The sequence below is a fragment of the Pristiophorus japonicus genome, chromosome 1 (genome assembly GCF_044704955.1).
Source record: "Pristiophorus japonicus isolate sPriJap1 chromosome 1, sPriJap1.hap1, whole genome shotgun sequence".
NCBI lineage: Eukaryota > Metazoa > Chordata > Chondrichthyes > Pristiophoridae > Pristiophorus > Pristiophorus japonicus.
The window spans coordinates 225,801,454-225,819,503 of NC_091977.1; the positions used below are offsets into that span (position 1 = coordinate 225,801,454).

The following is an 18,050-nucleotide window of genomic DNA, read 5'->3' on the forward strand; positions in this document are numbered from 1 at the left end:
AAAAGAGTTTTGTGTGTGTTGATGCAGATGAGGCCTTTCGAAGATTCCTCCAGCTCCTGCGTCATGTAGGCCGAGATCAAGTCCAGCTTCGTGAACGTTTTCCCTCATGCCAGCGTCGCAAATAGGTCATTTGCCTTTAGTAGCGGGTATTGATCCTGCAGTGAGAAATGATTGATTGTTACTTTGTAATCACCACAGATTCTGACGGTGCCATCTCCCTTGAGGATTGGAACAATCGGACTGGCCCACTCATTGAATTCGATCGGCGAAATGATGCCCTCTTGTTGCAGCCTGTCCAACTCTATCTCCACCCTCTCTCTCATCATGTAAGGTACCACTCTCGCCTTGTGATGGATGGGTCGCGCCCCCAGAATCAAATGGATCTGCACTTTGCTCCTTGGAACTTCCCGATGCCCAGTTCAAACAGCTAGGGGAACTTACTTAGGACCTGGGGTGTCGTTGACGGACGAAAGCGCTCGGAAGTCATCCCAGTTCCAGCGTATCTTTCCCAGCCAGCTCCTGCTGAACAGGGTGGAGCCATCGCCCAGTACCACCCAGAGTGGTAAATGGTGCACCGCTCCATTGCAGGAGACCTTTACGGTAGCACTGCCAATTACAGGAATCAGTTCCTTTGTGTACATTCTGAGTTTGGTACGAATGGGAGTCAGGATTGGCCTTGAAGCGTTGTTGCACTGTAACTTATCGAAAGTCTTTTTACTGATTATGGACTGGCTTGCGCCCGTGTCCAACTCCATGGACACCGGGAGTCCATTTAATTCAACCTTCAGCATTATCGGGGGACACTTTGTGATAAATCCGTGCATCCTATATACCTCGGTCTGAGGCTTTGGTTCGTCATGATCCACCGTGGATCTGTCCTCCTCTGCAACATGGTGGTTTGTAGGATTAGCAGGGTTTGCAGCTCACCTGCACATACATTGAAGGTGTCCCATTGTTCCACAGCCCTTGCAAATGTATCCTTTGAAGCGGCATGAATGGAATTGATGATCACCCCCGCAGCGCCAACAAGGTGTTAATTGCCTTGTATTCACCACTCTTGATGGCGAACTCTGAGTCATCTGCGGACGTGCAGCTACAGGCGTGTAAGTCCTGCCATGTACATTTTGATTTGAAAACAACGTTACTTTGTTCACAGTACTTGCAGCAGCACTAGTATGCTGGGAAATTTGTTTGGTATTGTCACTGGTGGAGATAAACACCTGGGCTGTCGCTATGGCTTTACTCAAGGTTGGGGTCTCTAGTCAAAAGTTTGCGAAGTATTACTTCATGGCCAATGCCAAGTACAAAGAAGACACTGAGCATATGCTCTAAGCATCCTTCAAATTCACAATGTCCTGCAAGGCGCCTTAGCTCGGTGACGTAGCTCGCCACTTCGTGGCCTTCAGACCTCTTGTATGTGTAGAACCGATACCTCGCCATCAGAACACTTTCCTTCGGGTTTAGATGCTCCTGGACCAATTTGCACAACTCATTGTACGACTTCTCTGTGGGTTTTGTTGGAGCGAGCAGGTTTTTCATGAGGCCATTCGTTGGTGCCCCGCAAATGGTGAGAAGGATCGCCCTTCGTTTGGCAGCATTCCCTTCTCCTTCCAGCTCGTTGGCCTTGAAGTATTGATCAAGTCGCTCCACGAAGGTTTCCCAATCATCTCCCTCTGAAAATTTCTCCAGGGTGCCCACAGTTCTCCGCATTGCTGCGTTGGGGTTCGTCATCTGTATCTCGTCGCCAGTTGTTATGTCTTGGATAAGGAGTCAGACTAGATACTGCAAGCTCAAAGTAAGTGTGACCGTAGTCCTTTATTACAGATCTCAGAGTGCCTCTCCAGCCTGTGAGGCCTCCTTATATACAGGTGTTCCCAAGGGATTGTGGGATCCCTTGGGATACCAGGGGAAACGCCCTCTGTTGGTTAGACATGGTAATTACAGGTTTACACACATAACACGAACCTTTTGAGAAATGTAAGGGGCGGGGTGTAATTTAATCCCCAAATCAAAAGTATATCAATTGTTCGTAATATTTAAGTTAAAACATTGAAAATGGGCATCTTCTTCGATATATTTTTCTGGAGCTGCACTAGAATTATTCCGGTGAGATATTTCATGTACAAGAAAATATGTCTACATTTTGAAAGCTATAAAGGCATTTTAGACCTTAAAGGGTTAAATATGTTCCATAGTAGGTGACACTAAGTAGTCCAGTATTATAGCATGTTCGAGCTTCAAATCAGGAACCTGTGAAAGATTAACATTCAGATCGAGGTTTGCAAATTTCAGAGTTTCGTTCTACACAAGAGCGGAAAACAAACACAACTTTCATTTATATAGTGCCTTTCACACAGTAAAATGTCCCAAGGCACTTCACATGAGCGTTATCAAAAAAAATTTGTCACCAAGCCACATATTGGTCAGAGGTTGGTTTTAAGGAGCGTCTTAAAGGAGGGGAGAGAAGTGGAGAGTCAGAGAGGTCTAGGGCCTGGGCAACTGAAGGCATGGCCACCAATGGTGGACGGATGAACATCGGGAATGTGCAAGAAAGAAAAGAAAGACTTGCATTTATACAGAGCCTTTCACGACCACCGGAGGTCTCAAAGTGCTTTACAGCCAATGAAGTACTTCTGAAGTGTAGTCACTGTTGTGGGAAATGCGGCAGCCAATTTGCGCACTGCAAACTCCCACAAACATTGTTATGTTGATTGAGGGATAAATATTGGCCAGGACACCAGGGATACCTCCCATACTCCTCTTCAAAATAGTGCCATGTGATCTTTTACGTCCATCTGAGAAAGCAAACGGGGCCTTGGTTTAACATCTCATCCGAAAGACAGCACTTCTGACAGTGCAGCACTCCCTCAGTACTGCACTGGAGAGTGTCTGCCTGGGTTTTTGTGCACAAATCCCTGAAGTGGTACTTGAACCCACAACCTTCTGACTCAGAGGCGAGTTTTAGGGCTGGAGGAGGTTACAGAGATAGGGAGATACGAGGCCATGAAGGGATTTGAACAGGAGGATAAGAATTTAAATACTGAACTGTTGCAGGTGCATCAGCACTCATCAATCTAGGAAAATAGGAGGAATTCAGTTCTGACTAGATCACCAAAGTGGCTCCATAAATACTCAAGTTTTAGTGCTGTAGAATCTAAATAATTTATATGGACCTTAGCAGTTCTATTTGTTTTCCAATTGTCTTCCCTTGAATCTGGCTGCACAGGCTTCAACAGTCCTTTAGTACCTTGCCTAAGTGGCAATTTTTCATGTGCAAACACAGACAATGCGTTTTCACAGGCTATTGATCATGAGGGAATTTGGGAGCTTCGCATCGAAAATACACATATTGGGTCTTCAGTGATGTGGAGAGATTAAAGAAGCTGGAATTGTTCTCCTAAGAGCAGAGAAGGTTAAGGGGAGAAAAATTAGGAAGGGTTTTAATACAGTACATAAGGAGAAACTGTTTCCATTGGCGGGTAGGTCAATAACCAAAGGACACAGATTTAAGGTAATTGGCAGAAGAAAAAGAGGGGAGATGAGGAGAATTTTTTTTTAATGCAGCGTGTTGTTATGATCTGGAACGCACTGCCTAAAAGGGTGATGGAAGCAGAATCAATAGTAACTTTCAAAAGGGAATCGGATAAATACTTGAAAAAAAACATTGCAGGGCTATGGGGAAAGAGCAGGGGAGTGTGACTAATTGAATAGCTCTTTCAAACAGCTTCCTTCTGTGCTGTAAGATCCTATGATACCCAGATACATACACACACGCACTTCCAGAAAAGATTTTAAAAGAGCAATCAGCAAAACGCTGATTTGCTTAATTGTTTAGAAAATGAACTTGCCTTAGTTTTTCACTTTTTGCTGAAAGGTTTGTGAGACTCATCAGGGCTTCATAGTTTTGTAGACCATCTAGCTCTGTGTTCAACAGGCTGACGAGTGGTCTCACCACTTCATAGATCTGAAAGGAAAGCGCCAAAAAGATACATTTTTCTGAAACAAATTGACAGTCAAATTTTTTTTTTTACAAGGTTAAATAATATTTTTTAAATGACCTAATTTCACAGTTATCTTTAAAATACCTGCATATATCATAAGAAACAAAGCAAACATTTGGGACTGTGCTAATGTGCCAAGATAATTTACTCAGAACGGCTCCTATTCATAGCGTTCTCCTTTCTAGGCATATCGTGCCAGACTTTGGAACGAATGACTCATTATATTTGCAATTGTCCTTAGGCATTCTACAGGGTTTTGCACGGTTGCTCTCAGCTAACTATCCAAAAGGCATGGCGCCCTCTACAGGGCACCTGGGAACTGTGTATTCACTTAACCAATCGATTGAAGAATTGTTAATGAGCAGCGCAGAGTCTGAACCAGGAAGTGTCAGTTAGAATAGCTAATGCAATAATTAAGACTTACCATACTGTTAAAGATTTACTTATACTGGAATGGACAAGCCCTAACTTTTATTGGCAAGTTTAATGGGTATCTTTCATGTAAATCGGCGCGGTCCCAGCCTGCAAGACCATCAGCAGGCCGGGGCCATTAGAGGGAGCAGCGTATGGCCGCATGCCACTGCAGGGAGCAGCGCATGCTGCTGCAGGAGAACGACGGCTGATTGCAGTGCGGGCAGGTACAGCAGGAGCGGAGAAGTCGGGGCGAAGGAGTTCGTAGAGGGATGTGATCGGGGCCCAAGAGAGGCAAGAGTTTGGGGCCCAGATGAGGCGAGGGCCCAGGGGCAGCACGAGCCAGCCCACACTGTGATATGTGTGCGCACTAGGTCCATGCAGCAGAGCTGGTCTCCAGTCGTCTTGGTTAATCCTTGCCACTGGACCAAGACCTAGCTCTGTCAAGCCCGTGTGGTGGCTGGGGTGCATCGGCCACCACACATTAAAAAAATCCACGCACAGACATCCCTTCAACATGTAGTTCGGGACCTGGAATATTAGGTTCTTCATTGAAACACCTATGAACTCATTCCTTTTCGGCGTGGAAGCAGGTCAGCCTCGTTTCGAGGGACTGCCTATGATGATGATCGCAAATGCACATGTTTCAATGGTGAGTCTCTTGGCAAGATATGGGTAGAATGAAGCTTGTGGAGGAGCAGGGTAACTCGGACAGCAACTTCCTGATTTCCGTGTTTAACAGCGCATGTGCGGATGCCAGAAGTTGCTGTCTCATTTACTCTGTAATAACGGTGAGCACTGATAGCCTCACTCTTATTCCCATTGTAAAATTGCGCCCATTGTCTTGATAATACAGTCCACACCCTTTGTAGCGGCCAGGTTTGTGCAAGTGCAATTTGCCCGCTATTCGTGATGGCCGGTTTAACATGGCTCGAGCAGTTCCAGGTTACTATAGCGGGGCTTAAGTACTGTATCTTTCTATGCAGGCTCAGAGTTACTGATTTGTTTATTCTAAGAGAATCAAATGGTTAAAACTGCTATTTCTGAATGTGTATGTTTTAAATCAAGCTATCACTGTCTGTTGGCAGAGAATCTTCATCCTCCATCTCTGCACTTCCCGCTCCGTCTAAACGCCCTAGTAATGATTGAGAATAACGAACAGGGGAGTGAGAGAGAGAGATAGCGGTCTGCTCAGATTCACCTGCACTTTAACCAGATGCAAACAGCTGCTTGAACTGCCTGAAATAGCCGGACCGCTTAATACTTAATACGTAATTGACGCCAATGGCAATGGAAAATGGTCAGCACCATTCGTCCGATATAAGCCGCTGCCTGGGACAGGCGAGGATGGTGCAAGTGGTGGATGCTGCATTTATTTAATTGATGGGGAATGGGTGACCATCAGGCAGAACAGGGGAAGGAAGGTCGTGCAGGAGTCTCCTGCGGTCATCTCCCTCCAAAACAGATATACCGTTTTGAATACTCTTGGGGGAGATGGCTCATCAGGGGAGGGCAGTAGCAGCCGAGTTCATGGCACCGTGGGTGGCTCTGCTGCACAGGAGGGCAGGGAAAAGAGTGGGAGAGCGATAGTGGTAGGGGATTCTATTGTAAGGGGAATAGATAGGCATTTCTGCGGCCGCAATCAAGACTCCAGGATGGTATGTTGCCTCCCTGGTGCAAGGGTCAAGGATGTCTCGGAGCGGCTGCAGGGCATTCTGGAGGGGGAGGATGAACAGCCAGTTGTCGTGGTGCACATTGGTACCAACGATATAGGCAAAAAACGGGATGAAGTCCTACAAGCTGAACTTAGGGAGGTAGGAGTTAAATTAAAAAGTAGGACCTCAAAGGTAGTAGACATAGAAACATAGAAAATAGGTGCAGGAGTAGGCCATTCGGCCCTTCTAGCCTGCACCGCCATTCAATGAGTTCATGGCTGAACATTCAACTTCAGTACCCCATTCCTGCTTTCTCGCCATACCCCTTGATCCCCCTAGCAGTAAGGACCTCATCTAACTCCTTTTTGAATATATTTAGTGAATTGGCCTCAACAACTTTCTGTGGTAGAGAATTCCACAGGTTCACCACTCTCTGGGTGAAGAAGTTCCTCCGCATCTCGGTCCTAAATGGCTTACCCCTTATCCTTAGACTGTGACCCCTGGTTCTGGACTTCCCCAACATTGGGAACATTCTTCCTGCATCTAACCTGTCTAACCCCGTCAGAATTTTATATGTTTCTATGAGGTCCCCTCTCATTCTTCTGAACTCCAGTGAATACAAGCCCAGTTGATCCAGTCTTTCTTGATAGGTCAGTCCCGCCATCCCGGGAATCAGTCTGGTGAACCTTCGCTGCACTCCCTCAATAGCAAGAATGTCCTTCCTCAGGTTAGGAGACCAAAACTGTACACAATACTCCAGGTGTGGCCTCACCAATGCCCTGTACAACTGTAGCAACACCTCCCTGCCCCTGTACTCAAATCCCCTTGCTATGAAGGCCAACATGCCATTTGCTTTCTTAACCGCCTGCTGCACCTGCATGCCAACCTTCAATGACTGATGTACCATGACACCCAGGTCTCTTTGCATCTCAGGATTGCTACCAGTGCCACATGCTAGTCAGAGTAGGAATAGCAGGATAGTTAAGGTGAATATGTGGCTTTAGGAATGGTGCAGAGGGAGGGATCCAAATTCCTGGGAAATTGGAACCGGTTCTGGGGGAGGTGGGACCAGTACAAATCGGACGGTCTGCACTGAGGCAGGACCGGAACCAATGTCCTAGGGGGAGTGTTTGCTGGTGCTGTTGGGAATGATGCATTCACAATAAAGGATGAAACTGAGTACTGTGTACAATGAGCAAGTGTGACCTGAGCTCCTTTAATAAGATTCCAGAGTGCAGGTATCTCGTGGATGGCCTGTTTATATACCGTTCTCCAACAGGTAGGCCCTCTGGTGATAGTGTAATACAGGTTGCAAGGGGTTAAATACATAACTTCACTTCCCCATAAAGTCAATAATACACTTATTTACAAAGTGAGACGATCTTGGGCTTTTCACTCCCTTGTCGATCGTCTCGGTACAAATGCGGGTGTGGGTGAGTTGGTTAGTTCTTCACTGGGCTGCTGGGCAGCCGGCTTTGCCGGGCTGCTGGGGATGGTGAGTTTGGCTTCGTGGTCAACCGTGATGTCGGTTGCCACTTGTGTGTGTGTTGGAGGGTCAAAGTTGGTGGTGTCTTCTTCGGTTTGTTCGTAGCTGTTGGTCAACCACAATTTGATTCGGTCCAAATGTTTTCTGCACGTTAATCCATTGGCCAATTTGACCTGAAGCACCCTACTCCCCTCTTTGGCTATGACCGTGCCAGCGAGCCATTTGGGACCATGTCCATAATTGAGTAAAAATACAGGCTCCTTGACCTCAATATTGTGTGACAAATTTGCACGGTCATGGTACACACTTCGTTGATGCAGCCTGCCCTCCACATGATCATGGAGATCAGGGTGGACAAGAGAGAGCCTTGTTTTGAGCACCCTTTTCATGAGCAGCTCGGCTGGGGGAACCCCGGTGAGTGAGTGGGTCTGGTGCAGTAGCTGAGCAGCGCTCGGGATAGTTGGGTCTGCAGAGAGCCTTCCGACACGCGTTTCAAGCTTTGCTTGATGGTCTGAACTGCCCGTTCTGCCTGGCCATTGGATGCCGGTTTGAATGGGGCAGATGCGACATGCTTGATCCCATTGCGGGTCATGAATTCCTTGAATTCAGCACTGGTGAAACACGGCCCATTGTCACTGACTAGGACTCAGGCAGGCCGTGCGTGGCAAACATGGCTCGTAGGCTTTGAATAGAGCCGTGGATGTGCTTACAGACATTATTGCACATTCAATCCATTTTGAGTAAGCATCCACGACAACCAAGAACATTTTGCCTAGAAATGGGCCTGCATAGTCCACGTGGATCCATGACCATGGTTTGGAGGGCCACGACCACAAACTTAGCGGTGCCTCTCTGGGTGCACTGCTCAGCTGAAAGCAAGTGTTGCACTGGCGCACGCATGACTCTAAATCTGAGTCAATGCCGAGTCACCACACATGAGATCTGGCTATGGCTTTCATCATTACAATGCCTGGGTGGGTGCTGTGCAGTTCACAAATGAACATATCTCTGCCTTTCTTGGGCAAGACCACGCGATTGCCCCACATCAGACAGTCTGCCTGCAGGGACATTTCGTTTTTGCGCCTGTGGAACGGCTTAATTGCCTCCTGCATCTCCGCTGGGACGCTGGACCAGCTCCCATGGTGGACAGTTTTGTTAACAAGGCCAGTAAAGGATCCTGGCTGGTCCAGGTACTGATCTGGCGGGCCGTAACAGGGGACTTTTCATTTTCGAATACATCCATTACTATGAGCAAGTCCACAGGCTGTTCCATTTCCATCCCGGTGGTGGGCAATCGCAGCTGAGAGCATCAGCGCAGTTCTCTGTGCCCGGTCTGTGGCGGATTACATAGTTGTACGCCGACAGCGTGAATGCCCATCTTTGGATGCGGGCAAAGGCATTGGTGTTAATCCCTTTGCTCTCAGAGAACAGCGATATGAGCGGTTTGTGGTCAGTTTCAAACTCAAACTTGAGGCCAAATAAGTACTGGTGCATTTTCTTTACCCCGTAAACGCACGCCAGAGCCTCTTTTTCAATCATGCCATAGGCCCTTTCGGCCTTGGACAAACTCCTGGATGCATAAGCAACCGGTTGCAAAATCTCTGATTTGTTAGCCTGTTGTAACACACACCCGACCTCGTATGATGACATATTGCAAGCTAACACTAGTCATTTACAAGGGTTATACAAGACAAGCAGTTTGTTTGAACACAACAGATTCCTGGCTTTCTTAAAGGGAACCTCTTGTGAATTACCCCATACCCAGTCGTCTCCCTTGCGCAGTAGCGCATGTAGGGTTTCTAGCAGAGTGCTTAACCCAGGTAGGAAATTACCGAAGTAGTTAAGGAGTCCCAGGAACGACTGCAGCTCCGTCACGTTCTGTGGTCTCGGCGCTTTCTTGATGGCCTCCGTCTTGGTGTCGGTGGGTCTGATGCCGTCTGCTGCGATTCTTTTTCCCAAGAACTCGACGTCCTGCACCAGGAAAACACACTTCGAGCGTTTCAACCTGAGACCCACGTGATCCAACCGACTAAGAACCTCTTCCAAATTCTTCAAGTGCTCCATGGTGTCCCGAACTGTAACCAGTATGTCGTCCTGGAAAACCATGGTGCAAGGAACCGACTTTAGCAGGCTCTCCATGTTCCGTTGGAAGATTGCCACAGCCGACTGAATCCCAAACGGGCATCTGTTATAGATAAACAGACCTTTGTGCGTGTTGATGCAGGTGAGGCCTTTCAAAGACTCCTCCAGCTCCTGCATCATGTAGGCCGAGGTCAGGTCCAGCTTGGTGAACGTCTTCCCTCCAGCCAGGGTCGCAAATAGGTTGTCTGCCTTGGGTAGCGGGTTCTGGTCCTGTAGTGAAAAACGGTTAATCGTTACTTTATAGTCCCCACAAATTCTGACCGTGCCATCCTCTTTAGGTACTGGAACAATCAGACTGGCCCACTCGTTGAATTCCACTGGTGCAATGATGCCTTCTCGCTGCAGCCTGTCCAGCTCAATTTACACTTTCTCACGCATCATATATGGTACCGCCCGAGCCTTAATGGTGGATGGGTCGCGTACCGGGAAACAAATTGATCTGCACTTTCGCCCCCAAGAAGCTTCCAATGCCTGGCTCAAACAACGATGGAAACCTACTCAGAACCTGGGCACATGAGGCTTCGTCGACGGACGAAAGCGCTCGGATGTTCTCCCAGTTCCAGCGGATTTTTTCCAGCCTGCTTCTGCCTAACAAAGTGGGGCCATCCCCTGGCACAATCCACAGCAGGAGTTCGTGTACTGCTCCAGCTTAGGAGACTTTGACTTCTGCACTGCCAATTACAGGGGTCAGTTCCTTGGTGTAGAAACATAGACATAGAAAAATAGAAAATAGGTGCAGGAGTAGGCCATTCGGCCCTTCAAGCCTGCACCACCATTCAATAAGATCATGGCTGATCATTCACCTCAGTACCACTTTCCTGCTTTCTTTCCATACCCCTTGATTCCTATAGCCATAAGGGCCATAGCTAACTCCCTCTTGAATGTATCCAATGAACTGGCATCAACAACTCTCTGCAGTAGAGAATTCCACAGGTTAACAACTCTGAGTGAAGAAGTTTCTCCTCATCTCAGTCTAAATGGCTTACCCCTTATCCTTAGACTGTGTCCCCTGGTTCTGGACTTCCCCAACATCGAGAACATTCTTCCTGCATCTAAGCTGACCAGTCCTGTCAGAATTTTATATATTTCTATGAGATCCCCTCTCATCCTTCTAAACTCCAGTGAATACAGGCCTAGTCGATCCAGTCTCTCCTCATATGTCAGTCTTGCCATCCCGGGAATCAGTCTGGTGAACCTTCGCTGCACTCCCTCAATACCAAGAACATCCTTCCTCAGATTAGGAGACCAAAACTGAACACAATATTCCAGGTGAGGCCTCACCAAGGCCCTGTACAACTGCAGTAAGACCTCCCTGCTCCTATACTCAAATCCCCTCGCTATGAAGGCCAACTTTCAATGATTGATGTACCATGACACCCAGGTCTCGTTGCACCTCCCCTTTTTCCAATCTACCGCCATTCAGATAATATTCTGCCTTCATGTTTTTGCCACCAAAGTGGATAACCTCACATTTATCCACATTATACTGCACTTGCCATGCATTTACCCACTCACCTAACCTATCCAAGTCACCCTGCAGCCTCTTAGCGTCCTCCTCACAGCTCAAACCACCATCCAGCTTAGTGTCATCTGCAAACTTGGAGATATTACACTCAATTCCTTCATCTAAATCATTGATGTATATTGTAAATAGCTGGGGTCCCAGCACTGAGCCCTGCGGCACCCCACTAATCACTCCCTGCCATTCTGAAAAGGACCCATTTATCCTGACTCTCTGCATCCTGTCTGCCAACCAGTTCTCTATCCACATCAATACATTACCCCCAATACCATGTGCTTTAATTTTTTGCACCAATCTCTTGTGTGGGACCTTGTCTAAATGCTTCTGAAAGTCCAAATACACCACATCCACTGGTTCTCCATTGTACACTCTACTAGTTACATCCTCAAAAAATTCTAGAAGATTTGTCAAGCATGATTTCCCTTTCATAAATCAATGCTGACTTGGACCGATCCTGCCACTGCTTTCCAAATGCGCTGCCATTTCATCTTTAATAATTGATTCCAACATTTTCCCCACTACTGATGTCAGGCTAACCGGTCTATAATTCCCTGTTTTCTCTCTCCCTCCTTTTTTAAAAATTGGGGTTACATTAGCTACCCTCCATAGCAACTGATCCAGAGTCGATAGATTGTTGGAAAATGATCACCAATGCATCCACTATTTCTAGGGCCACTTCCTTAAGTACTCTGGGATGCAGACTATCAGGCCCTGGGAATTTATCGGCCTTCAATCCCATCAATTTCCCTAACACAATTTCCCAACTAATAAGGATTTCCTTCAGTTCCTCCTTCTCGCTAGACCCTCGGTCCCCTAATATTTCTGGAAGGTTATTTGTCTCTTCCTTCATAAAGACAGAACCAAAGTATTTGTTCAATTGGTCTGCCATTTCTTTGTTCCCCATTATAAATTCACCTGATTCTGGCTGCAAAGGACCCACGTTTGTCTTCACTAATCTTTTTCTCTTCACATATCTATAGAAGCTTTTGCAGTCAGTTTTTATGTTCCCAGCAAACTTCCCCTCATACTCTATTTTTCCCCTCCTAATTAAACCCTTAGTCCTCCTCTGCTGAATTTAAATTTCTCCCGGTGCTCGGGTTTGCTGCATTTTCTGGCCAATTTATATTCCTCTTCCTTGGATTTAACACTATCCTTAATTTCCCTTGTTAGCCACGGTTGAGCCACCTGCCCTGTTTTCTTTTTACTCCAGACAGGGATGTACAATTGTTGAAGTTCATCCATGTGCTCTTTAAATGTTTGCCATTGCCTATCCACCATTAACCCTTTAAGTATCATTCGCCAGTCTATTCTAGCCAATTCACGTCTCATACCATCGAAGTTACCTTTCCTTAAGTTCAGGACCCTAGTCTCTGAATTAACTATGTCACTTGCCATCTTAATGAAGAATTCTACCATATTATGGTCACTCTTCCCCAAGGGGCCTCACACAACAAGATTGCTAATTAGTCCTTTCTCATTACACATCACCCAGTCTAGGATGGCCAGACCTCTAGTTGGTTCCTCGACATATTGGTCTAGAAAACCATCCCTAATACACTCCAGGAAATCCTCCTCCAACGTATTGCTACCAGTTTGGTTAGCCCAATCTTTTTGTAGATTAAAGGCACTCATGATAACAGCTGTACCTTTATTGCATGCATCTCTAATTTCTTGTTTGATGCTGTCCCCAACCTCACTACTACTGTTTGGTGGTCTGTACACAACTCCCACTAGCATTTTCTGCCCTGTGGTATTCCGCAGCTCTACCCATACAAATTCCACATCATCCAAGCTAATGTCCTTCCTTACTATTGCATTAATTTTCTCTTTAACTAGCAACGCTACCCCACCTCCTTTTCATTTCTGTCTATCCTTCCTGCATGTTGAATACCCCTGTATGTTGAGTTCCCAGCCTTGGTCACCCTGGAGCCATGTCTCCATGATACCAATTATATCATATTCGTTAATTGCTGCCTGCGCGGTTACTTTATCCACCTTATTATGAATACTCCTGGCATTGAGGCACAGAGCCTTCGGGCTTGTCTTGTTAACACAATTTGCCCCTTTAGAATTTTGCTGTAATGTGGCCCTTTTTGATTTTTGCATTGGCTTTCTCTGCCCTCCGCTTTTACTTTTCTTCTTTCTATCTTTTGCTTCTGCCCCCATTCCACTTCCCTCTGTCTCCCTGCATAGGTTCCCATCCCCCTGCCATATTAGTTTAACCCCTCCGCAACATCACGAACAAACACTCCCCCTAGGACATTCGTTCCGGTCCTGCCCAGGTGCAGACCGTCCGGTTTGTACTGGTCCCACCTCTCGCAGAACCGGTTCCAATGTCCCAGGAATTTGAATCCCTCCCTTCTGCAACACTCCTCAAGCCACGTATTCATCTGATCTATCCTGCAATTCCTACTCTGACTAGCACGTGGCACTGGTAGCAATCCTGAGATTACTATCTTAGAAGTCCTACTTTTTAATTTAACTCCTAGCTCCCAAAATTCAGTTTGTAGGCTCTCATCCCGTTTTTTACCGATATCGTTCGTATGCACCACGACAACTGGCTGTTCACCCTCTCCCTCCAAAATGTCCTGCAGCCGTTCCAAGACATCCTTGATCTTTGCACCAGGGAGGCAACATACCATCCTGGAGTCTCAATTGCGGCCGCAGTTTGGTGTGAATGGTGCTGAGCTTGGGCCTGTGTGCCTTGTTGCCCCACAGCCTGTCGAAGGCCTTTTTACTCATTATGGACTGACTCGCACCCGTGTCCAGTTCCAAAGATACTGGAATTCCGTTCAGTTCAACTTTCAGCATTATTGGTGGACATTTCGTGGTGAACGTGTGTACCCTGTACACTTCTGCCTCCTCGGTACGAGACTCCAATTCAGCCTGATCCACAGTGGATCGATCTTCCTCTGCAACGTGGTGGTTTGCAGGGTTTGCAGGGTTTGCAGCTCACCTGCACATTCGCTGGAGGTGTCCCATTGTTCTGCCACCGTTGCATGCATAGTGCTTGAAGTGGCATTGATGGGGCCGATGATCACCTCCACAGCGCCAACAAGGTGTTAACTGCCTCACATTAACGATTGATGGCGGACTCTGGGTCATCTGAGGTCGTGCAGCAGCAGCCGGTGTGTACGTTCTGCTAATATATTCTTGCTCAAAAACAACGTTACTTTGTGCACAGTACTGGCCGAAACTTCTTCACTTTGTGAAATGGCCTACTCCTGCTCCTGTTTCTTATGTTTTTATGTTCTTATATTTCTATTAAGCTCAAACAGTTTCTGGCATTACCAGATTCTGGAGAATACCAAGAGAATATTTCTCCAGGCTCTTAACATAAAAGAAATTACTTGATAATCAACTTAGTTCATTCTTTCACATTCTTTCACATTTCACAAACAATGATTGTTAAATATTCTGCATTAGGGTTCTGATGAAGGGTCACAGGTGAAATGTTAAACTCTTTCTCTAGCAGAGGCACCCTATACTCCCAGCATCATTTAGTCATATTACATCAGAATACAGTGGATATACAGCAGAGAAACAGACCGTCCGGTCCAACCAGTCTATGCCGGCGTTTATGCTCCATTCAAGCCTCCTCCCGATTTTCCTCATCTAACTCTATCAGCATAATCCTCTATTCTCTACTGCCTCATAAACTTGTCCAGCCTCCCCTTAAATGCATCTCAACCACTCCCTGTGGCAGCGAGTTCCACATTCTTACTACCCTCTAGTTATGGAAGTTTCTTCTGAATTCCCTATTTGATTTCTTGGTGACTATCTTATATTGATGGCCTCTAGTTTTATTCAACGTTCATTTTTTTCAGAGGAATGAACTGTATTTTGAATTATGTTAGGAACTGTCTGCTGACGACACAAGCAAAAATAAGCAATCCTGTAGGACTCTGCATATCTCAATACCATGCGGTGATCTAAATAATCAATGCTGTTTGTGGAGAAAATGGTTTTGTGAAATTCCCTTAGGATAATCTATCTGAACCACAGCACGCTACCAATCAAAACCATTATGGGATGGTTGATGAGCAGTGGCAGACATTTAACGAGATATTTTACAACTGTTATATATGTAAACTTGTATTTACTCTGTACAGCCACCAGAGGGCTCATCCCCTGGAGTCACAAGGGATCCCATAATCCCTTGTCAGCACAAGTATTTAAGGAGGCTTCACAGGTTGGAGAGGTACTCTGGAGACCTGCAATAAAAGACTAAGGTCACACTTTGCTTTGAGTTCACAGTGTTCAGTCTGACCATTTCTCCATACACTACAACTGGCGATGATGGATACAGATAGGAAACCCAAAGATGCAGAGAACAGTGGGCATCCTGGAGAACTTCTCGGAGGGAGATGATTGGGAAACTTTTGTGGAGCGACTCGACCAATACTTCGTGGCCAACGAGCTAGATGGGGAAGAGAGCACTGCCAAACGAAGGGCGATCCTCCTCGCCGTCTGTGGGGCACCAACGTATGGCCTCATGAAGAATCTGCTCACTCCAGCGAAACCCATGGATAAATCATATGACGATTTGTGCACACTGGTCCGAGAGCATTTGAACCCGAAGGAAAGTGTTCTGATGGCGAGGTGTCGGTTCTACACCTACAAAAGGTCTGAAGGCCAGGAAGTGGCAAGTTATGTCACCGAGCTAAGATGCTTTGCAGGACATTGCGAATTTGAAAGACATTTGGAGCACATGCTCAGAGACTTTTTCGTACTTGGCATTGGCCACGAAACCATACTTCGCAAACTTTTTTCTGCAGAAACTCCAACCTTGAGTAAGGCCATAGCAATAGCCCAGGCGTTCATTGCCATCAGTGATAATACGAAGCAAATCTCTCAGCATACAAGTGCTGCTACAAGTACTGTGAACAAAGTGATGTTGTTTTTGAATTGTAACATACATACCTGCAGCTACACGTCCGCAGATGTCTCAGAGTCCACCATCAAGGGTGATGAATGCAAGGCCATTAACACCTTGTTGGTGCTGTGGGGGTGATCATCATTTCCATTCATGCAGATTCAAAGAATAGCAAGGGCTGTGGAACAATGGGACACCTCCAAGCGAGTTGCATAGCCTGTCAAACCTGCAAACCACCATGTTGCAGAGGAGGACAGATCCACGGATGATCACGATGAACCAGAGCCCCAGATCAAGGAGGCAGAGGTACATTGGGTGCACACATTCACCACAAAATGTACCCCGATAATGCTGAATGTTGAACTAAATGGACTCCCGGTGTCAATGGAGCTGGACATGGGCGCGAGCCAGTCCATCATGGGCAAAAAGACTGTCGAAAGGTTGTGGTGCAACAAGGCCTCAAGGCTAGTCTTAACTCCAGTTCGCACGAAACGAAGAAATTACACAAAAGAACTGATTCCTGTAATCGGCAGTGCTACTGTAAAGGTCTCCTACGATGGAGCGGTACACAAGCTACCACTCTGGGTGGTACCGGGCGATGGTCCCACACTGCTCGGCAGGAGCTGGTTGGGAAAGATATGCTGGAACTGGGATGACATCTGAGCGCTAACGCCTGCTGACGACACTTCGTGTGCCCAGGTCTTAAAAAAATTTCCTTCGCTGTTCGAACCAGGCAACGGGAAATTCCAAGGAGCAAAAGTGCACATCCATCTAATTCCAGGGGTGCAGCCCATCCATCACAAGGCGAGAGCAGTGCTGTACATGATGAGAGAAAGGGTAGAGATTGAGCTAGACTGGCTGCAAAGAGAGGGCACCATTTCCCCGATCGAGTTCAATGAGCGGGCCAGTCCTATCATCCCAGTCCTCAAGGGAGACGGCACCATCAGAATCTGTGGCGATTACAAAGTAACTATCAATCGTTTCTCCCTGCACGACCAATACTGACTACCAAAGGCCAACGACCTCTTTGCAATGCTGGTGGGAGGAAAGACGCTCACGAAGCTGGATCTGACTTCAGCCTATATGACGCAGGAACTGGATGAATCATTAAAGGCCCTCACCTGCATCAACACGCAAAAAGGTCTTTTTGTTTATAACAGATGCCCATTTGGAATCCGATCGGCGGCGGCGATATTCCAGAGAAACATGGAAAGCTTACTGAAGTCGGTCCTGCACACTGTGGTCTTCCAGGACTCCAATTTGGTCACAGGTTGGAACACAGTCGAGCATCTGCAGAACCTGGAGGAGGTCCATAGTCGACTCAACCGCGTGGGGCTCAGGTTAAAACGCTCGAAGTGCATTTTTCTGGCACCTGAAGTGGAGTTCCTGGGAAGGAAGATCGCGGCGGATGGCATCAGGCCCACCAACGCGAAGACTGAGGCAATCGAGAAAGCACTAAGGCCACAGAATGTGACGGAGCTGCGGTCATTTCTGGGACTCCTGAACTACTTTGATAACTTCTTACCGGGTCTCAACACACTGTTAGAACCACTGCATGTTGTACTACGAAAAGGGGACGAATGGGTTTGGGGCAAAAGCCAAGAAAATGCCTTTGTAAAAGCGAGAAAATTGTTATGCTCAAACAAATTGCTTGTGTTGTATGATCCATGTAAGCGTTTGGTACTAGCATGTGATGCGTCATCATATGGCGTCGGATGTGTATTGCAACAAGCTAATGATTTCGGAAAACTGCAACCGGTTGCTTAAGCATCCAGGAGTCTAAGGCTGAGAGAGCCTACAGCACGATTGAAAAAGAAGCATTAGCGTGTGTCTATGGGGTAAAGAAAATCCATCAATATCTGTTTGGGCTAAAATTCGAATTGGAAACTGACCATAAGCCACTTATATTCCTGTTTTCTGAGAGTAAAGGGATCAATACCAACGCATTGGCCTGCAT

The 18,050-nt window shown here is 46.7% G+C and overlaps 1 protein-coding gene across 4 annotated transcripts in view; it reads right to left on the reverse strand.

Annotated features, from left to right (window-relative positions):
* unc45b (unc-45 myosin chaperone B) overlaps positions 1-18,050 on the reverse strand; it is a 136,805-nt gene that overhangs the window by 8,836 nt on the left and 109,919 nt on the right. For 2 of the 4 annotated variants that reach the window (XM_070887163.1, XM_070887173.1), the window contains exon 17: positions 3,849-3,964. In XM_070887163.1, the coding sequence (XP_070743264.1) occupies positions 3,849-3,964 (116 nt within the window). Of the gene's footprint in view, positions 1-1,384; positions 2,251-3,844; positions 3,965-18,050 lie in introns of those variants that run through there. The other 2 variants (XM_070887191.1, XM_070887182.1) reach the window with 2 other exon arrangements.